The sequence below is a fragment of the Petaurus breviceps genome, unplaced genomic scaffold, assembly GCF_028583685.1.
Source record: "Petaurus breviceps papuanus isolate PSGF00001 unplaced genomic scaffold, PetGlider_PUasm1.0 90977, whole genome shotgun sequence".
NCBI lineage: Eukaryota > Metazoa > Chordata > Mammalia > Diprotodontia > Petauridae > Petaurus > Petaurus breviceps.
Window position 1 is genome coordinate 42989636 of NW_027187391.1, and position 10576 is coordinate 43000211.

The window sequence follows — 10576 nt, forward strand, 5'->3', positions numbered from 1 at the left end:
CATTTCCAGATTTATCAATACATAGATGCGAAGGACAAGGTGAGAGGCCAGTGCAGTCTGGACTTTGGGACTCAGTAAGTGGGAGTGCATGGCTTCTACCCCCGGGGCAAGGAACCGCTGAGACACCAGCACAGCCTGCCAGTGCCACATGGCGGCTTCAGCTCCTGGCCTGCAGAGTGTAGGGGGACCAAGCACCAGTCTGAGGGGTAATTGCTCTTGCTTTAACCTGCTTGGATCTGGATTGCAGTCTAGGGAGGGGGTCCTGGGGTGTGTGTCCAGCTTGCCAGAGCGTGTGGAGACCTCAGAGAGGGCACCCATCTAATACCTCTGGCAGCTGAGAAAACCCCAGCATTTGGGACGAAAACTCCCCTGTCTGGTGGCAGAGTCCTACTGTGGCAAAAAGCCCAAAAGTCAAATAATTGAGTGGCAAAATGAGCAGGCAAAGGAAGCAAAGCAGACAGAATATTCCAACAATACACTCCTATTTTGGGGACAAAAAGGAGCAAAGCATGGAACAGGAGGAAAACAGTGAAGTCAGAACTCCTGCACCAAAAGCTTCAAAGGAAAATACAAGCTGGTTACAGGCCATAGAGGACCTTAAGAAAGACTTTGAAAACCAAATAAGAGAAGTGGAGGAAAAATCGGTAAGAGAAATGAGAACAATGCAAGAAAATTATGAAATGAGAGTCAACAGCCTGACTGAAGAAAATAATACCTTAAAAAACAGACTGACTCAAATGCCAAAGGAAGCTCAAAAAGGCAATGAGGAGAAGAATGCCTTAAAAAGTCGAATTTGCCAGATGGAAAAAGAATCTCAAAAGCTCATTGAGGAGAATCATTGCTTCCGAATTAGATTGGAGCAAATGGAAGCTAATGACTTTATGATAAATCAAGATGCTGTTAAACAGATCCAAACAAATGAAAGAATAGAAGGCAATGTGAAATATCTCATGGGAAAAACCACTGACATGGAAAATAGATCCAGGAGAGATAACTTAAAAATTATTGGACTACCTGAAACATGACCAAAGTAAGAACCTAGAAAGCACCTTCCAGGAAGTTCTCAAAGAAAACTGCCCTGATGTTTTAGAACCAGAGGGCAAAACAGAGGTTGAAAGAATGCATTGATCACCTCCTGAAAAAGATCCCAAAGAGAAAACTCCTAGGAATATTATAGCCAGGTTCCGGAATTTCCAGATTAAGGAGAGAATATTACAAGCAGCCAGGAAGAAACAATTTGAATATTGTGGAAACACAATCAGGATAACCCAGGATCTGGCAGCTTCTACACTGAGGGATCGAAGGGCTTGGAATGTGATATTCCGGAGGTCAAGGGAGCTGGGACTAAAACCAAGAGTCACCTACCCAGCAAAACTGAGTATCATGTTTCAGGGGAAAATTTGGTCTTTCAATGGAATAGAGGACTTTCAAGCATTCTTGCTGAAAAAACAAGAGTTGAATAGAAAATTTGACATTCAGATACAAGAAGCAAGAGAAGCATGAGAAGGTAAACGAAATCATAAGGAACTTATCAAAGTTGAACTATTAACATTCCTACATGGAAAAAAAATAATTGTATTTTATGAAACTTTTCTCAGTAGTTGAAGGGATTAGAAATATATATGTCTATATATGAGGGTATATGGACATATGAATACATATGTGAATGTGTGTATATATGTTTACAGGTATACATAGATAGAGGGCACAGGACCAATTTAACAGGAAGGGATGATACTTAAAAGGTGAAATTAAGAGGTGAGAGGAATATAATGAGAGGAGATGGGGAGAGACAGATTGGGGCAAAGTATGTCATACAGAAGAGTCAAGGGAAAATAGTTACAATGGAGGGGAAGACTAGGAAGGCAAAAGGGAATGGGTCAACCTTATTCCCATTGAATCTGGCTTGAGGAGGGAGTGAAATACACACTAAATAGGGGATCTCACCCTCCAGGAGAATAGGGGGGGAAGGGGATGAGAGGGGGGATAATGGAAGGGAGGACAGGCTGGGGGGGAGGGAAGTTGGAAGTACCCACTTTTGAAAAGGGACAGGATCAAAGTAGAGAATAGAACAAGTGGGAGGTGGAATAGGAGGGAGGGAAATATAGTCAGTCTTTTACAATATATCTACTACGTTATTGTTTTGCATTAGCCGCACATGTACAACCTATACTGAACTGCTTGTCTTCCCAGTAGGGGTGGGTGGCAGCGGGGGGAAGGGAATGAATCTGGAATTTGAAAGTTTTAAAATAAAATATTCAAATATACATATATACATATATATATATAAAGACTCTCATACTAACCACCCCCTTCCATACTCTCAATAGAAGATGTTGCCTCATATTTTACTGAAAAAATAGAGCCATTCACTATTATTTCCCTCTATTTTTCTTCTCAATATCTAAAGACTTCTTAGAATTAACCCCCCCCATTCTTTCCTGCCTCACTTTGATGAAGAGGTAGCCCTTTTCCTCGCTAAGTTAAACCCTTCTACTTATACCCCTGATCCCATCCCCTCTTATCTCCTCCAGCAGACTGCCCCCATCATCAATCATACGTTCTCTCTTTCTTATGTTCAATACAAAAGAATTCTAAAATACACACTGGGGAAAAAAAGCATATCAGTCTATAACTATTTAGTACAAGGACAAACAGGCTTACATATCTCAATAGTCCTTGGAGGCATCACTATTATGCCAGAGTACAATAACTGATGTTCTTCAGTACGTGGTATAAAGCACTAGTCAAGTAGCAAGAATAAGCATATTGATTGCTCCTTCCCACTCCCAGTTTGTCCCTTTGCCATCCTGACTCATTAACCTCTCCTGTTTTGAGGTTCATTCCAAATATTTTTACTTTAATATACAGATCCTTATGACAGTCATCTACAGGCCTCCAAATCATTCTCCCTCCATTCTTAAGAAGGTGAGCACCTATCTTGACGTCTTTCTTGCCATTCTGAGAATATCAGATTGATTCTGGATCATTTTTTTATTAATCCTATTTACAATTAATTGATTTTGTCCTATAACTGCCTAAGGTATGGTTCTTTGTCTGAACTTAGCTCAGAAATTCAAATGGTTCATAATGAGTTAAGTTTTAAAATCTAGTTCATTGTTCTATTCTTGCCTCAAGGAAATCTATTATCCTTCGGAAATGTAGGTAGATACCACAGAATCTAGTCTAGTATCTTTACATCACACCATGATATCCTCCAAGGATGTCTCTAGTTTGTTATCCAAAAAAGTCTGGTCCACTATCTCTAACCTTGCAGTTGAACTTTTCTTAGTCACAGGAGGGAAGGAGGGGGTTGTTGGTAGCCCCTCATTCCCTATTTCTAACCAATCACATTGTCTTCACCCCTAAAATGCTTCCAACCTTATAACCAGTTGTATGATGGTCTCACTATCATTCTATGCTTATAAAAAGGAACTGTGTCTTGGTCCAGGGGCCTTTGGCTTCAATGAGGCATCCACTGACCTACTTTATTAACAGGTTCACACCCTGCTAATAAACTATTATTATACCATATTGCTCAGAGAAAACATGCTTTAGTCTACCTTCATAGGAATTTCTCTTGCAACAATTCCTAACCCTGCCTGTATAGTTGGGTACTTCAATATACATAAAATAAATTGAGATGCCCTCACACAGTTCATCAGCTTCCTAAATTTCCATGACCTCCACATCTTCACTCTACTTCAGCCCCACCCAGAGATAGCCACACGCTTAATCTGACAATTAATTATAATGCCATGATCCATCCAGAATGCTGAAACTCCACTCTAAAAACAGACTTCTAATTTTTGACCTTGGAGGTCATCTGGTCCAATTCCCTTATTTTATAGATTAAAAAACAGAGACCAAAAGAGGTTAAATGACTTGGCAGGGCTGGAAGAAACTAAGAAAAGACAGAAAAAAAAAAGAGAGTAATCAAAATAATCACTAATCAAAGATTATAAATTTAGAACAGGAAGGGACCCCTTAGGCTATCTGGTACAAGTCATTTTATAAATGAAGAAACTGAAGCCCATAGAAGTGAAAGAGCTGAGATTTGAACTCAGATCTTTGGACTACAAATCCATTACTCTAAACACAGTACAGGGCTGCCTCAAAAAGAAAAGAAGAGGCAGGGAAAGTGGATGGGGGACAAAAGAGGAAAGTAAAAGAAAAAGAAAAGGGATAACAGATAAAAGAGAAAAGGAGAGAATCCTACTAGATTACAGATTCAGAGCTAGAAAGGACGTTAGAGGTCATCTAATCAAATGAACCCTACCTCATCTGCCTCTAGGAAGGGAAAGAGATCAACAAAGTTGAGTAGTTTGCCCCTTTTGTTTACTTCTGAGTTCCAGCTCAGTAGCCAATTAGGGAACTTTTAATCACGACACAACACAAACTCTTCAGTCATACATGCATGTTCCAAGGAATAGGCCCTAGAGGCCAGTTCCTATATTACATGTTATTATTAAAGATAATAATAATAATAATAAATGCTAACATTTGCCTAGCACTTTCATTTTCAAAGTACTTTTTGATCCTCACCACAGCCCCATGAGGTAGGTGCTTGCAGGTATTGTCTCCATTTTCCAGATGAGGAAACTGAGACTCACAAAGGTTAAATGGCTGGTCCATAGCAGGATTCAAACTCAGGTCATTCTGACTCGTAGGTCCAATACACTTTCCACTACACTGCCCCCAACTATCATTCTTTGTATATTAGTTATGTCTTCCCCATAAATTGTAAGCTTAAAGGAAGAGAACATATATTTTACTACTTTGCATCCCTCACAGCACTTAGCACACTGCTAAGCATAAAAATGGCTCAAAAATATTTGTTAATTGACTGATTAGCAGATAAGTGTTTGATTAACTATTCAAGCCACTGGTGATGGTTTACACTACTAAAGCTGTAGGTTCACTAGATGGATATTACTACAGAAGCATCATTATGTTTCTATTTAAAGAGAAAGACATTTTAAGGAAGAGGCATATTCCTTACCTACAACACCAAAAGCTGACACAGCTCGAAATAACCCAGAGGAGCCTTTCTGTCCCATCTTTGTCCTGTTTCCTAGATCCAACCGGCCAAGAAGCTCCCTTACTTCTTGTTGAGTGTATACATGCTAAAAATAAGCAACATTTCGGTTGGTGACTTTTTCAGTTGGTTGTTTGACCACACATGCACAAAAAGTAAAAATTATTTAAGCAACAAAGTTTCTCTATAAAATAGCTAAAATGCAAAGCTTCACTATACTCAGCTGCAATTTTAATTACCAAATTCTTATATAAATATTTACATGGTTTGCTACTGACTTAATACATACTTCTAAGGTGAAAAAGTATCAAAATCTGGCATCTGTTTTCCTATATTCTCTATATTTCTGTCCCAAGACAAGAACAAAAGCAACATATTTCATTTATACATTTACATGGCAAACATCATAATTGAGTTTAGTATAATTATGATAAATTCTGATATTCATCTCACATTTTCACATCTGTAAGAGACATACATACCTTATCATCAATGATAACCAGATCTTTTGGTTCAGTTCGATCAATTTTCAGTACTCGGTACTTGGTCTCTGCATGATTACTCCCAACAAGGAAATATCTCTATTAAAAATGTCAACATTTCAAAAAAAAAAAAAAGAGCCTCTTGTTAGGCAGGTTTTCATAGCATGGTCCTTTATACACATCTTTAAATTTACAAAAAATATATTAGATTTTAAAAATAAATACATCAACATGGTTTGCTGAAGGCTGATCCTAATTTAAAAATTGGAAGGCACATGAAGTAAGCCAAAATGGTTAGGCTTGAAACTGAGATATTCTTTGTGAGTTCCTAACAAGCAATTTTTCTATAATTCTAAATTTTTATACTGCTATAATGATTTCAAGTAATGTGTTCAGTTGTGTAGTCAATGAACTGACCCAGTATACTAGATGTTTTTCTCTTCCAATGAAGGAAAGATCTTTTTTCTTCCTTGGTGAAATACCACTAAAAATTACAGTAGTTTTCTTATGTAAACATTGTGCATGAGAGTGAATTAAACAATAAAAACCAATAGGAAGGAGGGGAAAAAAGTTTTTTTCCTGGGGCGTCCAGGTGGCACAGTGAGTAAGAGTGCTGGCCCTGGCATCGGGAGGCCCAAGATCGGTTCTGGCTTCAGATACTTGGCACCCACACAACATAACTGGCGGTGTAACCTCGAGCAAGTTACTTAACCCCAATTGCTTTAAAAAAAAAGTTTTTTTCCTTCTATGGAAATGTGTCATAGAGATTTAAGCAAATAAAATGATTACTCCTAAACAATTTTTTTAAACTCTAAGAAATAAAGAGTGCCATTAGCAAGAAAGTAAGGCATTGTCATATGCTTAGTCAGTAGCTGACATGGGATTAGAAACCCATTTCTCCTCACTGCTAAGTCCAGTGCTTTTTCTACTATACCATACACAGGCAGATTCAGGCCAACAGAAATTCAGAAGGAATCTCTAATCTCCTAGGATGGCAAAAGATGCACCTCAATTTTCCTATACCTCCCAGTGTCTGAGACAGCAGAAAAACCTGTTTGGAATAGCCACCAGAAATTGCAAGAGTTTCTCAAGGTACTAAATCCTGAATAAAATTCTTAATTTTATATGCATTTGAAGTTCCCATCTTTCAATAATTCCCCAGCAAGTCTGGGATTTAACCAACCAGCCCAACAGCACTGGAAAAAATGTGTGCTACTTTTGTTAGCATCTGCCCTACTGTTTCCAGTCACTAATGCCAGTTAATCTATAGTGTATATGTGTGTGTGTGTGTGTGTGTGTGTGTGTGTGTGTGTAAGAAGTGTCAAAAACACCTGCACCTCAAAGACCTTAGGTCTTCTTTGTAAAGGAGTAGCAAAGGAATGTTCCCTGTAAAGGCCCTATAGCCAAAAGTAGGTTTAGAGAGATAAGAATATAAGAGACTCAATAAATCAAGCAACAAGCATTTTTAAAGTATCTAATACGTCAGGCACTGTGCTAGGCCCTGAGGAAGCAGACAAAATGGAACAGTCTTTGCCCTCAAGGAGCTTAAAGTCTATTGGGGAAGAGGTAGGAGGTAACATAGACATAAAAGTATATAGAACATGGAGAGAAAAATGTGCATCCAGAGAAAGAACTAGAAAGAACTAAGTTTATATCCAGGTGGAAGCAAAATACCTGATCTTTTTCGTTCTCTTATTTGGTTTTATGTCCTCTTTACATTTTTCATTCCAGCTGGTACAATTCATCCTTATAACCTGACCAATGTATAATGTGAAAGTATTTACAATCCTATACTTGACTATAAGCCGCCATGGGGGGAGAGGGGAGGGAGGGGGACAAAAAGTGAAATTCAAGGAATTGTGGGATTGAATCCTGTAAACTAAAAGGAAACAAACAAATTAATAAAGAAAAAAAACAAAAAAAAGTATATAGAACATATAAGGATGGGGAGGGAAAAGGGAGCAAGCATTTATTAAGCACCTACTATGTACAGGCATTGTGCTAAGTGCTTTTCAAATATTATTTGATCCTAATAACAACCATGTGAAACAGGTGCTATTTTGATCCCTACTTTACAGTAGAGGATACTGAGACAGAGAGAAATTAATTGACTTGCCAAGGGTCACAAAGCCAGAGTGTCTGAGGCTAGATTTGAATTCTGGAAGCTGAGTGTTCCTGACTTCAGGCTCAGCACTTTATTCACTGCACCACTTAGCTGCCCAAGGGAGGAAGTAGTCAGAAGTGTAACAAACTTTGAAGAGGGGAAAGTATAAAATAAGAGAGAAATGTATAGAAGAAAAGAGGATGGAGAGAAATACAAGATTAGCTATCACAAATGTGAATGTAAATAGGATTAATTCACCCATAAAATGGAAGCATATAGCAGAATGGATTAGAAACCAGAATCCAACAACATGTTGTAAACAAGAGACACACTTGAAAACAGAAAGACACACATAGAGTTAAAATAAAGAGGTGGAGCAGAAATTATGCTGCAGCTGAACTAAAAAAGGTAGGAGGTAGCAATCTCAGACAAAGTAAAAGTAAAAATAGACCTAATTAAGAGAGATACTGAGGGAAATTACATTTTGCTAAAATATACCATAGACAATGAAGTAATATCAATACTAAACATAGATATATTAAATGGCAGAATATCTAGATTCTTGAAGGAAAAGCTAAATAAATTACCAGAGAAAAGAGACAGTAAAATTATACTTGGAGGGGAGGAACCTCTATTGACCCCCCCCATGCCTAGGTGAAATCTAGATAAAACATAAAAGAAAAAAGAAAAGAGTTAAGGATATGGATAGAGTTTTAGAAAAGTTAGATATGACAGACCTCTTGAGAACAATGAATGGGAATATAAAAGAGTTTACTTTTTATTTCAGCTGTACATGGTACCTTAACAAAAATTGACCATGTATTTGTGCAGAAAAATCTCACAAATGCAGAAAAGTAGAAATATTGGATGCATGCTTTTTGGACCATAATGGAATACAAATCATATTTAGTAAAGAGCCTTTGAAGCATACATTAAAAATTAATTGAAAAGGAAATAATATTACCCTAAAGAATGAGTGGGTCAAAGAATAAATCATAGAAACAATCAATTCCATTAAAGAAAATGACAACAAGAAGACAACCCACCAAAATTTGTGGGTTGCAGCCAAAGCAGTATTTATGGGAAATTTTCAACATGTAAATGATTATATCAATAAAAGACAGCAAGAATAAATCAATGAATTTGGTATGCAGCTTAAAAGAAAAACTAGAAAAAGGAAGCAATTGCAATAGCCCAGGTGAGAAGTGATGAGGGTAAGAACAAAGTTCGTAGTTGTGTGAGTAGAGAAATAGACACATGTGGAAGAGATGTGATGGAGATAAAATCAATAACATTTAGCAATTGATTAGATGGGTGATATGAGGGTTAGTAAGGAACATAGGATGACTCTACAATTATGAACTTGGATAACTAGAAGGATGATAATACTCTCAACAGAAAATGAAGAAGTTCAGAAGTGGGAGAAGAAGTGAGAGAGAATGTGAGAAAACAATTTGTTTTGATTTGAACATATTGAATTTGAGGTTATTCATGGGAAATGTCCAATAGGCAGTTGGTGGTGAAGTAAAAGCACCTTAAGATTAAATATATAGGACGACTGGGTGGCGCAGTGAATAGAGCACCAGCCCTGGAGTCAGGAGGACTTGAGTTCAAATCCAGCCTCAGACACTTAACACACACACACACACACACACACACACACACACACACACACACAAAACCTACCCGTGTGACTTTGGGCAAGTCACTTAACCCCAATTGCCCTCCGAAAAGCAAAAACAAAAAAAAGATTAAATATATAAACTAGGAGGTCTTATGTACAGAGATGATCATTGAACCCAAGGAAGTTAGAGATCACTGAAAAGGAATGTAAAGAAAGAAATGAGAAAAGTCCAAAACAGGGTCATGAATTATATCCACAGAAAGTAATACATGGCTAACAATCCAGAAAAGAAGACTGAGAGGGAATAGTCTGAAGTGTAAGAGGATAAATAAGAAAGAAAAGTATCAGAAAAACCTAAAGAGTTCAATATACCCAGGAAGAGAGGTGGTGTCAACAATGTCAAATACTGCAGAAAAAGATTAGAAAGGAGGAGAATTGAAAAAAGGCCATTGTATTTAGTGATTAAGACATCACTGGCGACTCTGGAGAGAGAAATTTCAATTATATGATGGGGTTGGAAGTCAGATTTAAGGAAGTTGAGAACTAAAAAGTGGAAGTAATACATACAACTTTTTCTGGGATCTTAGATGTGAAAAGAGAGTTATGGGATGGTAAGTGCATTAAGGAAGCAGTAGGGCCAAGTAAGGATACTTCAAGGATCAAAGAGACCTAAGAGAATTTGAAAGTATCAGGGAATGAACTATAAGAAAGGTAGAGACTAAATATTATAGGTAGAGATTGACTGAGAGAAGAGTCTGCCAGAGATAAAAGGAAAAAATGAAATCAAAAGTCAAGGAGAGTGATTGGCCTTTATGATGAGGAGAAAGTGCATCACTTCATAAGTGACTATAATAAAGGAGAAGAGTTTGGAGGATGATGACAAAAGGATTTGAGGTGTACAACAGGGGAAAAGAAAGAGTTCCTGGCAAATGGCCTCTATTTTCTCCATAAAGCATGAGGTAAGATCTTCTCCTGAGAGTGTAGGGAAAGAAGAGGTATGAAAGATTTAAGAAGAATAGAGAAGGTATGTGATAATTTCTATGGAAAGCAAAATAGGGAACTAATTAGGTAGAAATAAAAGGATTGCTTTGCTGCATGAGGGCCCAGGTGAAATTAGCACAAATTTGTAGTGTATCCAATCAGCATGGTTGTGTGACTTCCTCCAGCATCATTCAGCAGTAAGCAAGGGGAGGGGAGAGAAATGCTGCTAGTGTCACAATGTAGGATAGGACAAGGAATGATGAGGAGAAAAGAGGGCTACTGAACCGAAAAATTTTAACTGTTCAGGGTTGGGAACAGGGGAAAGAAAAGTCAGATGGTGGTATCCT

The 10576-nt window shown here is 37.8% G+C and overlaps 1 protein-coding gene across 2 annotated transcripts in view; it reads right to left on the reverse strand.

Moving 5' to 3' along the window:
- The window catches only part of FIG4 (FIG4 phosphoinositide 5-phosphatase), a 150799-nt gene that overhangs the window by 117305 nt on the left and 22918 nt on the right, over positions 1-10576 (reverse strand). For both annotated transcript variants that reach the window (XM_069077071.1, XM_069077072.1), the window contains exons 2-3: positions 5521-5619; positions 5003-5126 (exon numbers count right to left, since the gene is read on the reverse strand). In XM_069077071.1, the coding sequence (XP_068933172.1) occupies positions 5003-5126; positions 5521-5619 (223 nt within the window). The remainder of the gene's footprint in view (positions 1-5002; positions 5127-5520; positions 5620-10576) is intronic.